The sequence below is a fragment of the Balaenoptera acutorostrata genome, chromosome 18 (assembly GCF_949987535.1).
Source record: "Balaenoptera acutorostrata chromosome 18, mBalAcu1.1, whole genome shotgun sequence".
Lineage (NCBI taxonomy): Eukaryota > Metazoa > Chordata > Mammalia > Artiodactyla > Balaenopteridae > Balaenoptera > Balaenoptera acutorostrata.
In genome coordinates, this window is record NC_080081.1 from 10,185,700 (window position 1) to 10,203,649 (window position 17,950).

The 17,950-nt window shown below is 49.2% G+C and overlaps 1 protein-coding gene across 3 annotated transcripts in view; it reads left to right on the forward strand.

The window, feature by feature from the left end:
* Positions 1 to 4,096: 4,096 nt before the first annotated feature.
* TMTC4 (transmembrane O-mannosyltransferase targeting cadherins 4) overlaps positions 4,097 to 17,950 on the forward strand; it is a 62,383-nt gene continuing 48,529 nt past the window's right edge. Inside the window, exons 1-5 of one of the 3 annotated variants that reach the window (XM_057532814.1) lie at positions 4,232 to 4,365; positions 5,263 to 5,575; positions 9,762 to 9,977; positions 13,738 to 13,853; positions 15,022 to 15,238. In XM_057532814.1, coding sequence (XP_057388797.1) covers positions 5,525 to 5,575; positions 9,762 to 9,977; positions 13,738 to 13,853; positions 15,022 to 15,238 — 600 coding nt within the window. In that variant the 5' untranslated portion in view covers positions 4,232 to 4,365; positions 5,263 to 5,524. Of the gene's footprint in view, positions 4,184 to 4,208; positions 4,366 to 5,262; positions 5,576 to 9,761; positions 9,978 to 13,737; positions 13,854 to 15,021; positions 15,239 to 17,950 lie in introns of those variants that run through there. The other 2 variants (XM_057532816.1, XM_057532815.1) reach the window with 2 other exon arrangements.

Below are 17,950 nucleotides of genomic sequence, written 5' to 3' on the forward strand. Positions count from 1 at the left end.
TGTTTACCTTTGTATTCTCCCCAGAGCCTGCCCCTGTGCTCAGCACATAGTATGATATCATTTTGATCACGGCTAGCTCAGCAGTTTATGGATCAAAACACCCCTGGATTAAGTCAGGAGATTCCAGTTCTAACTCCAGCATTGCCAATAACATGCAGAATGACTTTCAGAAATGTACTTCTCTCTGAGAGACTCTGTTGACTGTCTGCTATGTGGTGGGCATGGCAGCTGCAGGGGGTACAATCGTTAAGACAGATGTGGTCCTTGCCTCCATGGAAGTCTAATGATGGAGATAGACTCGGTATAATGATTACATGGTTAGTTAGTTACAACTGTGATAAGAACTATGAGAGTATATTAAGAGGGACCTAAGGATGTTTGGAGAGAGAACTCAGGGAAGACTCTTCCGAGACACTGACATTTGAGCAGAGACCCAGGTACGAATTAGAGTTAGTCATGCCACGGAAGCGAGCAGGAGGGAGTGCTTGCGGGATGTGTGAACGGCCCAAGATGGAAAGGAGCAGAGCACACTGTAGGACTATACAAGGCCAAGGTGGCTGAGCTTAGGAAATAAAGGTGACAGGAACAGCAGGCAAGGGGCCAGGTTGGGCAGCAGCATCTGGGGCTTCAATCTAAGAGCAGTGGGAGCAGTCACGTGACCAGCGTGGCCACAGTGAGAGTGAATCGTCCTGGGGGTAGGCAGTAAGGAGTGCACTGTCTACAGTGAATTGAAAGACAATAGTAAAACTAAGTAGAACCTTTAATTTTCACCATGCACTGGCCATTCTATGTCAATCAGTAGTGTGTTAGTAAATGCTTAACAACTGGTTCTCTGGGGAAAATAAAAATGTATGTCTAGGGCTTCCCTGGTGGCGCGGTGGTTGAGAGTCTGCCTGCCAATGCAGGGGACACGGGTTCGAGCCCTGGTCTGGGAAGATCCCCACGTGCCGCGGAGCAGCTGGGCCCATGAGCCACAATTACTGAGCCTGCGCGTCTGGAGCCTGTGCTCCGCAACAAGAGAGGCCGCGATAGTGAGAGGCCCGCGCACCGCGATGAAGAGTGGCCCCCGCTTGCCACAACTAGAGAAAGCCCTAGCACAGAAATGAAGACCCAACACAGCCATAAATAAATAAATAAATACTTAAAAAAAAAAAGTAAACGTCTATTAATAAAAAAAATGTATGTCTATATATACACACGTGTGTATTATAAATATTACAAATGTTTATAAATGTTATAAATGACATACAGGATTTTAGTACACAGTTTACAAGTAACGATAAAATATGCAAATACTTTCCTGCAAATTCCACATGGTAGATGGATTCTCACGGAATGCTTTTGTTGATTTTTGTTAAAGGCTTATATCTGTATCCAACCAATGCTTGTAATGCAACCACGATTTCACAAATGGAATTGCATCTCAATCTGCCCTTTTCCCAATACATTTATTGTCATTAAATCTGATATGTGAGGGAACTCCCTAGCAGTCCAGTGGTTAAGACTGCATGCTCCCAATGCAGGGGGCTTGGGTTTGATCCCTGGTCTGGGAACTGAGATCCCACGTGCCACGTGGCACAGCCAGGAAAAAAAAAATCTGATGTGTGATCAGCTCGACTATTTTCCCCTCAGTCGTCAGATGATGAACTGGCACCTGACGCTGAAGCCTCGGCTTCCCCAGCGTGGCGCAGTCACAGGGATGGCAGGAGCGGGCACCTGCGTCTGAAAGAGACGTGTCCAGGGGAGCCATTTCCAGGCCTGCTGGTCAGGAGCCCTCCCTGAGGATGTTGTCAGAGTGAACTCTGACTCCACAGCATAACAAACACCACAGGTGTGGGAGGGGCAGGGGGAGGCTTAAAACCACAGAAATGTATTTCTCCCAGTTCTGGAGCTTCGAAATCCCAGTGTTGGCAGGCCTGGGCTCCCCCTTTCCAAACTATGGTGGTGGCTGGTGTTCCTTGGCTTGTAGCTGCACCACTGCTGCCCCTGCCTCCGTCACACGGCTGCCTTCTCCTGTGACTTCAGGTTGTCTTCCCTCTGTCTGTCTGTGTCCAAATTCCCCCTTTTGATAAGGACACCAGCCGTATTAGATGGGGCCCACCAAATGACCTTATCTAAGCTTGATTATCTCTCTAAAGACCCTATTTCCAAATGAGGTCACCTTCTGATGTGCTGGGGGTGTGGACTTCAATATATCATATCTGATATGTGATCAGCTCGACTATGTCTCACCCTTGTACAAATTAAACCCATTAAACTAAAATCTTTTCATGTCAGCACTAAGCGCAGTAGTGTGTTAGTAAATTAAGTTTAATCTGCATTATTATTTCCGCCATCACTTTCTTTAGTCTAGCAAAAAAGACAATCAGCAAAACACCAAATCAAGCTCCGATTTGCATTTGCCAATTTCCACAGTGTAAATACTCCCACAGTGGCCAACTGCAATCTACCAATGTGACATCACTGAATGTGGGTTACGAAGACACACACGGTAGCACAGCACTGAACGCAGCAGTGGAAACGGAAAGAAGTGTTCATGTTTGACAGACATGTAGCAAGTAGAATCTTGGTGACTTGTTAACATGCCAAGGGTGAGTGCAGAATTGGGGAACTACTGGACCCATCACTATGACAGGGAGACCTGAAGAGGAACAAGCAGTGAGAGCACGCATCCCATTTTACATGTGCTCCATGCGAGGTTCTTGTGACAATCAAGTGGAGAAGCTGAATAGGAAGCTAGATACTCGGGTTGGGTTTGGAGCTCAGAGAAGTCAGGATCCGAATTTCAAGTTTGGAAGATACTCATTGAAATGTTGGTAGTGTGTTAAATCATGCAGGGAAAAGCTGTGGCTTGTGAGGAAAGGGCCAAGACCTTTAAAATATGTCATTTGGAGGTTATCAAGAAGCAGATAAGCAAGCCAAGGAGACTGGGGAAAAACAGGATGCAGAGTACCGCTCTCACCAAAAGTGTTCTAAGGAGGAAGAATGAACTTTGCTAAGAGATCAGGTAAAATGAAGTAGGAGAGTGTCCTTTGTATTTAGTGATTGGGGTTGTTATTGGAGACTATAGCCAAGGCAGTTTCAGTGGAATGTGGAAAACAAGTGAATGCGAGTTGGGAAGCTAGAAAAGTGTGGGCAACCTTTCAACAACTTCAGCTATGGAGAGTAGAAGCAAGGCGGGGGCGGGGGCAGCTGGAAGGGTACGTGGAGGAGAGAGGAAGGATTGGGGCTGATAAATGCCGATGATACGGATCCGGTCGAGAGGGAGATACTGAGCTTAGATCGGACTCTGTGATACTGGGGGAAAAGGCGGGATGGGGGGAGGGTTCGGAATCCGTGTTTTTAGGAGTAGCTTTGTAGGTTTGGCGGTGGAACGTGGGGAAAGTTTCTCTTTTTCCTGAAGCAGGAGACAGAGTAATCTACTAAGAATGGGGGTTATGAAATGCGCGGAGTGGCAATGCCGTTGGGAGTGGAAGTTTAGGACACAGTGACTTGGTGAATGGTCGATGGATGGATGGCGGATCTGGCCAGGTGAAGGGCCACAGCAGGGTTCGTGGGTCAGCAGGAGAATGAAGACCAGGGCCGTGGAACAGGATCTGCTAAAAACAAAAGCCCGGGCAGCAGGACCTTGGATGGAAGAACGCAGTTTCAGTTCTTTCCTGAGAGGCAGAAAGTGGAGACACACACTTGAAACAACTCCTCCCAGACAGGAAGAAGTCTAGAGTTCTGGTCGTTACGACCCAGCTCCTTTTCCTGCAGGGACCCTGCAGTACCTCCGCCGAGCGCCACCGACAGCGCGAGGACCGCGAGACAGGCCAGGAATGGGCTCCAGCGCGGCGGACAGCAGGAGGGAGGAAGATGCGCCCGCGGCGGCCCGCTCGGGCCAGCTCCCGCAGCCCGCCTCCCGGGGCCAGGCTGGGGCAGCCCCTTCCCGCCCCGGCCCCGCCCCCGCACGGGCTCCGCGCCCAGGGCTCCGCGCCCAGAACTCCGCTTCCTCCTCGGCCACCAAGTCAGTCTGTCCCTGCGACTCCTCCGCCGCGACTAGCGCCCTCTGGCATGACGTCACCGGCGCGCCCACCAATGACCTGAAGAGGGACCGGCGGCGGCGTGAAAGTGACGGCAGAAGCAGCCAATGGCCGCGAGGAGGGGGCGGGCCGAGGCGGGAGTGTGAGAGTGAGCACCAGTACGCGTGGGGAGTTGAGGACTGTGCGGGAGGCGCGGGGCGCCGGTGGGGGGACGGGGGGCGGAGAGCGGGGGAGCGGCGCGGGAGGTCCCTCCCCCTGCCCGGCTCCGGGCTGGTACCGAGAGCCGCCGGACTTTCAGCGCCGGGGAGGGAGATGTGGCCGCCGCTCGGGCTCCTAGCAGGTAACGCGCGGGGCGGCCCCTGCAGGGCCGAGCGCGGCCGAGTACCGCGGGGCGAGCGGAGTTGGGTGCGGAGTGGACGCGGGGTCCTTCCTCGCTGCCGCCGCGCCCCGAGCCCCGCGGTCCGGCCCGGGCCGGGCGGCTGCGCTGCTGGAGGAGTTGGCTCCGGGACCCGGGCTGTGGCCGGGGCCAGGGTCACCGGGGATGCGGGCCCCGTCGCCATGCGCCCGGGTGTAAGCAGCACGCGGGACAAAGGGCGCGGCGTGGAGGGTGCACGCTCCGCCTGCCCGCGCCCCTGCGCTCGCATCGCCGCCCCTGCTCGCTCCAGCAGCGTGGCGCTCCGTCGACCCCGGGTGCACGGGCGCCTTTGGCGCGTCCCCGGAGCGGCCACCGGGCCGCGGGGCCCCGCGCCACCCCGCGCCTGGCCGCCAGCTGGCCGCAGTGCGGGCGGTGGCTGGGCGCAGGCGGGCCGCTCGGCCGCGTGCTCTGGGTTAAAGGCGGCTCCCCTGCAGCGCCGCGAGTGCCAGCCACTCGGCGCTGGCTGCCGGGCAGAGCGGCGTGCCCTGGGTCGGGGCGCCCGGGACCACCGAGCTGCCACTTCTCTGCGCGGGCTTGGAGTTTGGGGAAGCAGAGCAGGTGGCGTAACCGCCGTCTCACCTCCAGCGAACTCCGCGGGGCTTCTGGTCTTGTTGATGTTGTGACTGTAGGCTGTGTGTATTTTCTTTTTTTTTTAACCACACACAAAAGAAGGGAGGAGTTAGAGGAGAGATCTAGCCAGAGCACTGTGAATCGTGCCACACTGCTCTTTCTCTCGGAGAGCAGATGGATGGGGAGAATTTCTTGAGAAACAATTAACAGTGAGGACTGACTGGATCCCCTCCCTGTCCCCTCTTCCCGCAGTCCCGACCGTGCCTGGCGCGCCCCAGATGGAGGTGGGGTAAAGTGACACCGGCCGACTTAGATGGGAAAATGGCTACAAGCTAGCAAGCTGGAAACTTTCTGGGACAGTGGAACTGTGAATGTCGAACCTCCGCAGTCATTCTTGCTATTGGCAGGCATGGCCCTCCTGTGTTACTGAATTAAGAAACTGGGAAGGCAAGCACAAGAGGAAGATACCTCGAGTAGCATTGTGTTCAGCGCTGCGTGGTGGAGAGCGGTAGAGATGATTGTCTCCCGTGCCTTGGGGGCCCCAGGAGAGGAGCAGCCAACTCAGGTCTCCACATGCTGGGCCGGAAACGGCTGTGTTCTTTATTCTGATTTCCAGAGGCACTGTCTCATCTCAGCCTGGCAGAGGGCAACTGGTGTGTGGGTGGATTGTTACTGATGAGGTAGAAAGGCTAGCCTGATGCGAGAAGGCCCTTCAGTGTAGGGGGAAGAATATTCTTTAGTAGGTGGCTGCTGATTTTTCCATGGATCACTTAGGTTTGATCTGCCGTCCTCTTTACTGCAGTCCAGGCTGCTGTGTCAGCTGTCACCAGGTCCCCAGGGTTCTCAGCTCAGTGACTGATGTTTGTTTGCTTTTGAGAGGTGGCATGGGATCCCTGTTCAAGGTCTTTTTGACCTTTTCATTGATGATCGGTTAATTTGTTTTAACCCCCTGAACATAGAGGCTTGATATAAGGAGTTTGAGAAATTGAGAATAAAGAGACTTCTGCTTTGTTCCAAGTCCAACTACTCATAGGCGCTAGTCAAGTCTCAACACAGTGGGAGATCGGCACAGGAGTCAGATAGGAATCAGAACGCCAGCATTGTCACTGGTAAAACTGGCTGGAGCTCTGCTTGGGCTGAGCCTGAGGCCACTCTGTTGCTCCCTTATTCTCAGTTCGTAAGGCAAATTTACTATCCACCCGGGGCTCCTGGGCAGGACATCCCCTGGAGAAGGGGAATGGGGCCATGCCTCCCAGGGCCTATCCGTAGAGAAACAGAACGTGTGCCTTCCTGGTTCATGGCCTGGATACAACAAAGGTGGAGGGGACCTGTCTCCCTCCATGTACCACCTCATGCCAGCAGGGCTTCTTTTACCTGAGCACCAAGCCTGGCTGGGAACATTGCAGAAAAAAGGCCATCTACTGTTGGAGGAAGAGGATCAGGGTGTACAGCTGTGCACTTTATGCGGGACATACAGATGCCTGGCCAGGGAAGCAGTGCACCGGGTCTGCCCAAAAGAAGGGCGCCCTTTTCTCAGTTGTATCAGGTCACCTGATGGGCTACTGCTGGCCTTGGTTGGTTAGCGCAGCTTCAGGAATGGCAACACTGGTGATCCCAAGACAGGAGGTCAGGGGCTGGTCACTTGGTACTAATCTCTCCAAAATGATTACAGTCATGGGAGCTAATTGTTTCCACATATGCTTTTATTTAATCCTTAGCACAACCTGCTGGAGTCAGTAGTGATACCCTATTGTGCTGATGAGGAATGGATCCTTAGAAAGACTAGGTAACTCAAGGTCATGCCGGTAGCCAGTCCAAATCTGTGTGCCTCCAGAGCCTGTGCTCTCAACCACTGGGCTGGACCGAGGTTCCTAACGCACTGTACCTGTATCGCATTTGCTGATCCACAATATTTTCCGAACCATCCTCCTATACCCATTAACAATCACGCCTGAAGTGGAAAGGGCATTTGTGAGTGTTCTCAGGGGCAGCAGAGATGTGAGAATCTTGGCGACCAGGGGAGGGACACAGCAATGAGGAGGGAAGAGCCAGCCGGGATGGGGACGGGACAGATGCTAGGCTTCCTGATGTCCCTGCCAGAGAAGAGGGGGAGCTTATTCTGAGATTGCCTCACCCATCCTGTTGACTCCCCCAGGAGTCCAGGCCTGGCCCCCCGGGCACCCCAGATGTTCGGATCTGTAGTCTGCCTTCCGTCTGCCTCGGCTGTTGCCTGAGTACCAAAGCGATTGGTGTGTGTTACAAACAATCTGAGATGAAAAGGGAGGCTCAGCAACTAATTTAGGAGTACAAATTATTTCCTGACCCAGTATTCTTCCTGGAGGGCCATTTGAACCTCACAGAACCGTTTGTGAAACACTGTTCAAATATTTGGGCCTGAAGCAGATAACATCAAGACGAGTTATGGGACCGTTTATCAGCTCACAGCTCTATTTTGCATTTAAAATTGATAAAGAGTATTTGCTTTCCTTCACATTCACTCTGTAAATCAAAGAACGCTTTTATTCCCTCCATGTTAAGTCAGGGTAACTTCCTAACTATTCAGTCCTTTTCACTTATTTATTTTAGTTTTAGTAGCAGGGGTAATTTCTTTAGCTGAAATGTACACACAGTGGTTGGGGCCTGTGTCCCCTGTGACCTCAGTCGTGTTTGCAACTGTGATTTGGATTTGACCAGTGGTTTATCCTTTCAGTGAAAAAGAAAAAAAAAAAAAAAGCAGCAGATAGTGGCTGGAATATTCCTCCCCGCCGCCCCCACCCCGCACTTGCTGAGAGCATGAGTTACATCAGGTGGAGAAGCTCTAGGGCCCAGTGCCGAGAGAGTTGCAGAGCCTTTCATTTCCGGATTGTAAACTTGAACCGCTTTCCAGCACCTGTGACCTCGGATAGCCTCTTGGGCTGACTTCTTATTGATTCCATAATCTGGGGTATTTCCTTGGAGACCTGGAAACAAACACAGTTGACCCTTGAACAACACGGTTTTGAACTGCGTGGGTGCACTTATATGCAGATTATTTTCCGTAGCAAAGACTACAGTACTAAAAACAAACAAAACAGAACCGCACGGGGCGTGGGTTTGATCCCTGGTCTGGGAACTAAGATCCTGCATACCCCATGGCGAGGCTAAAACATAAAAAAAGGCTACATTACTATAAGATCTGTGGTTAATTGAGTCCCCGGATGGGGAGGAACCACAGATACGAACTTATAATAAGTTATACATAGATTTTCAACTGCGAGGAGGGTCAGTGCCCCTTACGCCTGAGTTGTTCAAGGGTCAGCTGTACATCTAAACTGCCTCTCCAATCAAGGGGCCTGGGGTTTTCTTCCATCTCAGCATGAAGGAGTGGGGCCCTGCTCCCTTACTGGGGAAGACGAGAGCCTCAGTACCAGTACACCAAATACTCCAGGGGATTCTCAAAAGAGAATAGTTCTGTGCCTGTGTTTTCTCCCTCTTTGAAGAAAGTACTAGTAATAACAGGTAACCTTCCCTCGGCGTTCATTAAACCCAGGCAGTGTTTCTAAGCACTCTAGGTGGCTGTGTTGCTTAACCTTCATGACGACCGTGTAAGGGGGGGGGGGCCCAGTTTTCATCCCCATTTTACAGGTGAGGAAACTGAGGCCCAGGGAGGTGAAGTAACTTGGCCAAAGTTACACAGGATTGGAACCTGTAAGCAGTTTGACCCAGACGTGATCCTGGTAGAACCAAAGGAAGTGCCTATTGAGGGTGTGGAGAATGGGGACAGATGCAGTGTGATTGGAGGGGAGGGGGAGTTTGAAATTTGTTTGGGCAAGTTCCAAGTCAGGAAGCTGTTAGGCAACTCTCACTGCTGGAAAGTTCTTTTGGTTTGCGAAGTACACAGGAAGTGGACTCTTAAGGATAGATGGCACTCACAAGGCCACAGAACTAAGAAATGGCAAGGCTGAGAAACGAAATTTCTGGCTTTAACGTTTTGCCCCTTTGAAAGAAAAGTTAAAAGACATGTCTGTTTTTAACTTGACTCCTTCACCAATATTGGAGGTCGTGTCCTCACCTGGAATAGCTCCCCCTGTTCTTCTTTAGGGTACAGTTCATCCTTCTGGAATGATGCTGTCCCCAGCCAGTCAGTCTGCAGTGTTCCCTCCTTCCTCTGTCTGTCCCCTGTGTGGGAACCATGGTCATGTGCCCTGCGACCTCACCTCTATTAAACTCTCTCTCTCCCAGATTTTCATTTAACTGGCAGGAGTGTCTGTGTTCTGGAGATAGACTGTAAGCTCTTTCAGAATCAGGACCATGCTTCACGCACACACACGAACACACACAATGTGCTAAGACCCAACAATGAATATTTATTGATTTTTCTTGGTTGGAAGAAGCAAGATGGTAACTTTTTTTTTTAACTTTGTAAACTGGTTCAAGGACTATAAAAATGATTTGCCTTATGGGGCTGATAAACATAGGATTCCCTTAAATCAATGTTTCTCAAGGATAATCCAGCATCAGAAGCCCAAGGACTTCTGACTTGGGAGGTTGTATTTGGGCCCAGGAGAATCTACATGTGTCCCACGTGATTTTTCTGTCCACTCGAGTTTTGAAACCACGATGTAAAGCTGTTAATGATCACATCCTATAAACTCACAGCATAAATGCATGAGACTATCTAGCTCTTTTTCACTTGAGGTAAACATGTCTACTGTATAAACATTCCTAACAAGGCATTGATGAATATTTATGTCGTGTCACTTTTCTTGCAGGTTTCTAGCCAGCATAATGCTGGAGCGAGAGGCCGGCGGCCCGCAGTTTTCAGGATGGCCGAGTGGGATGCCAATTTGGATCACATCATTCCGTCTTCTGTTCTTCCTCCTCTCTGGGCTAAGTTACTTGTGGGATTTGTTTCCCTCGTGTGTTTCGCACGTAGCTACGATGGAGACTTTGTCTTTGACGACTCTGAAGCGATCGTTAACAATAAGGTTCGTATCTTAACGTCTCTTTGGTAAACTGACATTAACCACGTGCCTACGTCCCTACGTGATGCTCTGCGTCGGTGTTGAATGATTCTCTGCTGAACTTCGGCTGAGCCTTTGCCTGGGCCCCCATCGTGCTCTGGATTTCCCATCTCTTTTAGAGAGCGTCTCCTTGATTTAGGGCCCCTTTTATCACTGGCAGCAGGGTCTCCAAGCTCCGCCTAACCTCAAGCTTTACCCTGGCTGTGTGCCCTACATGAGGCCCCAGTCCACGCACGTATCAGAGAGACCATTATTCTAAGATGACAAGGCCAGGGTTTTGCAGGGCACTGCAGACTATTTCAGGTTTTGTGACAGATTTCCAGAACTCTAGGCCAGAACCGTCGCCCCTCACACACACACACACACACACACACACACATCATGCGTTTTTCCCCTGCCGAAGGTCCATCCGCAGCAGCAGGCAGCGAGCTGGCTTCTTTGTCCTTCGCTGAGAGCATCAGGACAGCCTGCTGACAGCTGCGGAGGACCAGGATTTTGCTGCCCGCAGAAGCTGCAGTTCCTGCTCATTTCACGTTTGGAGACTCGGGTTTGCTGAGTTTGCAAAATCCCAGCCACTTTTGCTCACCAGTAGGCGCAGGGAAAATGATATTCTCCTTCACTCGCTGACTAGAGGAAGGGAAGAAGAAATAGGTTTGTGGGAAGGGGAGAAAAAAGGTTTCAGCGAGCTAAAAGAAAATCAGAACAAGAAACTTGGAGGCAGGGAGAGCCCAGAGGAGAAAGAACGTGGAAACAGCACAGGTTAGAGCCTTTGTGACCATCTCACCACTCAGCAGATATTCTGTGCGAAGAGAACTTGAAGGAATTTACTAATCTCTTTCTCTAGTAGATGAAATTGTAGCATCTCTTTGTAACACTGTCCTTAAATGCTCCTAAAAAGTTGGAAGTCATGGATTTCCCAAATTCGGAAAGAGTCGTTTTCATATTGAAAGTGTTGAGAAAAATTCTCTACGTAACAAACAGGTGTTCTGTGGGGCGGGGAAGAGAGGGTAAGGGGTAAGGAGATGGCTGTTTTGCAGATATTTTATTTGTAACATACTGTAAATGATTTTCTGATATTCTCGATTTCCACGGCAGACTCCAGCCTTGTTGATGTTTATTTTGAATCCAAGTTCTTCACTTGTAATTTCCCTCAAGTTCACCCAGCAGTTTACTGCAGATGTTTCTGTTTCAGTTCTTTTTGAAACAGTGCTTAAAACAAAAAGAAGTGTGTAGCTCTAAGCAACTATGTCACATGGGTGGCTTAATAGCTACAGAATTGCTTTTCTAACAGGGATATGAGGCTATGCCTTTATTTTTAAAATTCCATTTGGTGAGAGTTTCTTGACTCTTCCACTCTTATAAAGTAGAGGATATATGAAGTGTTAACGCAGGACGCATGTCGAAGAACTTTAGTGAGCGAGGCAGGGGAGACAGGAGCTGTGTCGTACATCAGATGCCCGGGTATGAGGTTGTATTTCTCTTTCTTCTATGAGGAAAGGCAGATGAAGCCATTTTGTGGCCCTACCGCACATTGTCTTGGCAATGTTTTCTAGAGCATCACACTGTGCCCCTTTGTTAACTCGCTAGCCCCCTTTTTTGCCTTTCCTGTTTAATGAAAGGCCCTCCTCTGTTCATTGGCACCATGCCTACGGTAATGTGAAACAGGCTGTTACTGGATTTTATTGGTGTTGAAGACTGTTTTCCAGATGCTTCCTTGTAGTGTTGAGTTGCCTTTTTTCATTGAGATGATGATTTTTTTTGAGACCGTGGAGTTAGCAAGAATTTGAGACACGACACATCTTTTCCATAAATCATTAGGAGGAAAAATTGACCTCTCTTCCTGTGGCGCGCCCTGCTGTGTGTAGGCTACACCTAATCAAATATTTAGAGCTTTGCTGGTGTTCATTTTCTGCTTAAATGGAGGGAAAGATCTTCTGCTCAATTCCTTCACAACTGAGCAGGTACTTCTGGGACAATGCAAAAGTACATGGACTTGCAACATGGTCCTGGAGTAAACTAAGTTAGTGGGTGGATCCCACGACCTTTGTGAAATATTGAATCAACTCTTAGAGGGAGGTCCAGACACTCAAGGCCTCTGAAACTGATAACCCAACGGAAGTGAAATTCACCCTCAAAGTGGGTGTCAGGTGACCAGCTCACCTCTGCTGCCTGTCCCAAAGCTTTTCCCTTTGAGTCATTAGGCTCCTAAGTAACAAATACTCACTGAATGCCACTGTGTGTCCTAGACACCAGTTGCTCTCTTGGACTGCCCACGATGCCACTTCTTCGATTTGGGGCCTTCTCCATCTTCAAATACTTGTGAGCTGCAAAGCCTGTCCAGTTTGGATGCAGACCCAGGCAAAGGGGCTCCTATCAGATACGCCCGCCTGTTGGAGGCAGGAGCTAGTCGTACAGAGAAGAGGGGTCTGCGGGCAGCCAGGCAGCCTCAACAAGATGTTCGGCGGTCTGATTTGTTGGTGCCCTTCTGGCTGCACAGCCCCAAACTAGGTCTTCCAGCCCACCTGGGAGTTGTTGGGCCTTGTGATCTTTTTTAAGGCATTCCTTTTTTCACTTAAGTTACTCAGAGTTGTTTTGGTTGCTGCAGCGAAGAATCTTGACTGCTACATCCTGCAGTGCTTATTACATCGTAATTTCTAGATCCTAAAATATTCCTGTTTAATTGTGCTGTGCAGAGAAAATTAACATTCAGTTTTGATACCTACTCCCAGTGCCTTTCTTCTTGTTAAACGCAGTTTAAGTCATCTAGTTTCATATTTAAATGTAAAAAAAACAAAACATTCATTTTAAAGTATCTGTAGTTCAGTACCAAATTAAACTACCCTATACGGTAGGTATCATTTTAACATATTTAGTAATTTTTTTCCTTAAAAATTAGATGGAAATTGTTTTTTCTGTAATTTTACTATCTGCTTAGCTCACGATCAAAACTGGGAAACTTTAAAATCTATATGCTTACTCTTATGTTTGAACGGGGATATTTTTGGTAAATTACCTTACGTGTTGGGTATGAGAGAGGGTAATAGTGGTCTCACTTAGCTCTGTGGTCCATTCATGCGTCCCGCGTGCATTGAGCACCTTCTGTGTACTCCCACCAAACGCAGGGAAGCCCAGGCCTCGAGGAGCCCCAGTCCAGTGGGGAAGGCAGATAGGGGTCACATGATTATAAACCGCCCTGCAGCAGGTGCTGTGAGGACAGGCGCGAGATGCCCCAAAGGGAAGGGAATCGCGTCAGCTCAAGAAGGTCGCAGCCCAGTGGCCGAGATACAAAGGGCGGAAGGGGAAGGAGCTGAGCTGTGGGGAGCCGAGGGGTGACCGTCTGGGCAGAGACCTGTGCGCGCACAGCCTTGAGGTGGGTGGCAGCGGGAGTCGCGTGGGGACCAGACGAAGGCCAGGAGCAGAGCACGGAGTGTGCGAGATGAGCCTGCAGAATTCAGCAGGAGCCAGGGCACCGCACACTGGCGTCCGTGTCAGGATGTCAGCTTTGTCCTGGAAGGGGAGGGTGGGTGGGGTGACACGATTTGCATTTCGGAGGGATTACTGGAGAGCAGGCAGAGGGCGCAGCGCAGCCGCGAGGAGGCCTGTCTGGGTCCTGGGTGAGGATGACGGTGGCTTGACCCAGGACTGGTGGGAGAGACGGAGAAGAGAGGACTTCGGCCCAGGGTGAGGGAGGAGCCCTGATCCCTCTTCTGGTGTGTTCCCGCAGGACCTCCGAGCAGAAACGCCCCTCGGGGACCTGTGGCATCACGACTTCTGGGGCACTCGGCTGAGCAGCAACACCAGCCACAAGTCCTACCGACCCCTCACGGTGCTGACTTTCAGGTGAGGTGCGACAGGACGGCTGTGTGGGAGGGGCACCCAAGGCCTGTGCGTGATGTTGTACCAGGTGGTGTGTGACAAGGGTCCTGGGTCAGTGGTCCGGAGGGACGTATAAGCCACTCACTACGTGGGTCTCCAAGAAATACATGCTAATTGCAGCCATTAGGAGTTAGGTTGCAGGAGGATGGCGAGAATGTGCCTGAGGAAGCATTGCTTTAGGGTGATGCCGCTTTGGCGGGGCAGACACTGACGGTGGAACCATACTGAGAAGTTTAGCCTGGGTCTGGGCAGGGATAACTCGGTGAAGTGGTCCATGTTTTTGCACAGTTCTTGGAGGTGGGACCCTTTGTGAGTTAATACTGAGGAAACAATATGTCAAGGCAACACGTAGCATCTGATGAAATTGTGATTTTTTTTTTTCATTATGAAAAACTAAGGTATAAATCCTCCTCCTGTGACCACATCAATATGCAAAAACAAAATGAAGCTTAAAACAGTCTCCCCAGCCCCCATTAATCAGGGAGCCATTTGCATTAAATAGATTTGTTCGTCTCACAAAAGTTCCCATGCGTAGCTGTTTCTTGGATGCGTTAGATACCTGTGTGTAGATCTCTCAAAGAAGCATGGAAATGATGAATTGGAACCACTGGTGATTGAAAAGCAACAGGAATAAGAATCCCTGATTATAAGGAAGTAGCTCCATTGTCTGGAAGGCTGGTGGACAAACTGTCAAGGAGTATTTGCGGGGGGTGGGGACCGGGTGGGGTGGGGGAATCAGCAAGTCACATGACTATCTTAAATCCAGGTCCCTGTGGGGTAGCCTGAGTAATGTGTGGTCTGTTATATCTTCCTGGGAGACAGTCTTGCCTTTATCGCACCTAAAAAACTGTCTAGCTTTCCTTTCGCGTTTCCTCTCCAAGTATTTTCTGTCCCACTCCTCTGAGACGCCTTTATCTTACATTTTCCGCTCTGCAGTTAATTATGTTCTTACCTCTTCTTCAACCTTCTTAGCTTGACAGGCATTATTTATCTTGACGCTACTTTTATCAAACTTGCACACTTTCTCTTCTCCCTTTAGTATTTTCATGCACCAGGGTTTTCCTCCAGCTGGTTCGCATTTTGTTTCGCGTGCTTCTGGACCGCTGGTGTGAACACCCTTCTTTCACTGCAGGATGAACTACTATTTGTCGGGAGGCTTTCATCCCATGAGTTTCCACGTGGTCAACATCCTCCTGCACAGCGGCGTCTCCATCCTCTTGGTGGACGTCTTCTCCGTGCTCTTTGGGGGCCTGCAGTACACGAGTAAGGGCCGGAGGCTAAACCTGGCCCCCAGGTCGTCCCTGCTGGCTGCCCTGCTGTTTGCTGTGCACCCGGTGCACACCGAGTGTGTAAGTATCGTCCGCCCACCACCGCCTCTGCACTGGTGTAAGGAGGACAGGCCGTCCACGTATCGGCTCGTTCCCTAAAACAGGCTTCCCTCGGATACTCGTCTGGCTGTAGAAAGCCCAAGCTTTCAGACATTTGGAACGATGATTTGTAGGGCCAACAGGTCCCTCTTAGGGCAAACACAGGGTCCCCTATGGGCGAAGACTGTATAATGACCGTGTGGTATGATCTCTGGTGATACTTTCCGTTTCCTTATGTGACCACATTGTGAAGGTATGAATGTTGAGTCTTGCCCAGCTTTGGGGTCTAAAAACCAGAGTCTGAGATTACTTTTCTTCCAGGTTGGGTCTGATGCAATTTTCCGATGTTAGCGGAGAGCTTTATAACTTCCTAAATACTTTCTCATACTTAATATGATTGTCACCAAAACTCCGCGGGATCAGCGGGGGCAGCCTAACAATTTCCACTTTACAGAAGAGGAAGCAGCCTGGGGGGACAAATTCAGGACTTACCCAGGTCAGTCACGTAGCTGGTGGATGCAGGGATAGAACTTAAGATCTGGTCATCCGAGCCCGAGCCCAGGAGAGGCCAGCACGCTTTGAGCTGACCTGGAAAGCGGGTCCCCGCATCCTGCTGGGACGTGCTCGTGAAGTCTCCCCACCTGCCTTCTCAGCCCATGTAGTCAGGCAGCTCCTGCTTTGAATCCGCTGAGCTGCTGCTGAACGTGTTCGGTGCAAACTCTGTTGGGATTTAACCAAACACTTGTGAGGTTTTCAGGAACCACCCTACCCCACTGCCATGGAACCCTTTGAAAATGTAAGTCAGCATGTTTGATTTTAGTTCTTCATTCTGGAAGTGTGAAGTACCTAGTATAAAATACCACATGGACCCTCTTGCTTCTCCACAATAGATTCCTGCGTTCCGTATGTATTTAAATACCTGCATTTTGACCAGTTGCATTGAGCATCTTGAAGTCAGTTTCAAAATATTGGGCGGAATTCCTGCCTTTAGCATCTGATTTTGTTAGTATTGTTAAACTGTCTGTTCTTTGGTATTAAAAGGATTGCAGGGTTGTTCTCACAACCTCCTTCTAATATCTTACTACTTGAAAACTTTTTTAAAAGTCTCATAATTTTTTTACTTCGGCAAATTCAGAGGACTTAAGGGATTGGGAACTGTTGTAAGATAAGTACCTATCGATAGATAGATAGATAGATAGATTTGTGATCAAATTAGAATTTGTTTCCATGCAAGTTCTCTTTATGGTCTAAATGATAGTGTTGTGCACATTGATCAGAAATAAGGGAATTTCTGGCAAAAATACTGATTTACTGTTTTGGTCCTTGTCTAATTTTGTGTAATCTTAAAAGCAAAATGAAATAGTTGAATTGTTAACCAAAGAAATGTTTCTAAAATTCTGCTTTTGAATATGAGAAGTTAGTTTATAGAAAAATTTGAAATGCCAACAAGTACAACTGGATGTGTGCAAACACACACACACACACACACACACACCCCAGCTAAATGCAATGTGGGAACATGTTAACCCAAGGGAGGTCCAGCTACAGGAGAGAAGGGAATATTTGAAAAATGTCTTCATCTCTCCTCTCCCTCCTTTCCATGAAAGCCATTCAAACTCAAATTGCAAGAAAAAGTTATGGGTCATGGAAAAATAGCATGTCTAAAACAGATCATTTGTATGTTCACCTTTCCTCGTTTTGGCAAATAGTCAGTATTTGACTGACTGTTTCATCTTCTCTATACCCCGCTGTTATTTCCCACTCTACATTTAACCCACTTTAACAGTGAGCAAAAACCAGGCCCACCCAAGGAAACCCTGGAAGGAGAGTTCCTCAGAGCTTTCTGGGCCAGTACTGAGGAAGCACCCTGTGCTCTGGGCTGTGAGTTGGATCACCAAGGGAGGGAGAAGAGCTAAGAGAGGGGGTTTCCTTGCCCCTTGTCTGTTTAGAGACCAGGATGGAGGCCCCAGGGAGTTCCCTGAGGACACCAGCGTTACTGTAGGTTTTCCTTTTCCACCAAGCATTGGTGAACATTTCAAATTGCTTGAATTCGGGTGTCAAAGAGGGAAGCTTGGGTCTCCTTAATAACCCTGCCCATCCAATGAACCCAGAGTTTAACACTGAAGGAATTAGATGGTGAAACATTCCCCCTTTCCCCTTCCCCTCATTCCTTCTATGGCAGATTGTTCCCTGTGGGGAAACGCCACCACCTCCTGCTGTATGGGTTCGCGGAGTTGCAGTGACTTCTCTAGAAAACTCTGATGTGAGTGCTTCAGGTTATTTGTAAGAAAAAAAATAGCCTTTGTAAATAACTTTGCCTGAAAAGACATATGCAAATATCCAAAAAGAAAAATAAAATCTCTCCGTACCCATGCCCATTCCCCAAACAGTTAAACTCAGTGCCTCCTTGGGTAGCCTTTAAAATTTTTTTTCTATGAAATCTCTCTTTAATTACTATGCCAAAAATTCATTGAAGGACTAAATACTCTTTACTCTGAAACACTTGCCATACTTTTTAAAACTTGTTTTTCTTCATGTCAGACGATGTGACGTACATTGTTTAAGACTTGGGAGTATCTTCAGTTAGCCAAAGGCAGACTATTTGCTTTAAAAATGAGTTTATGATGTTTAAAGTTCATTTTAGTGGGAGTCTTTTTTTTTTTTTTTGAGGTTTAGCTGATTTACAATATTATA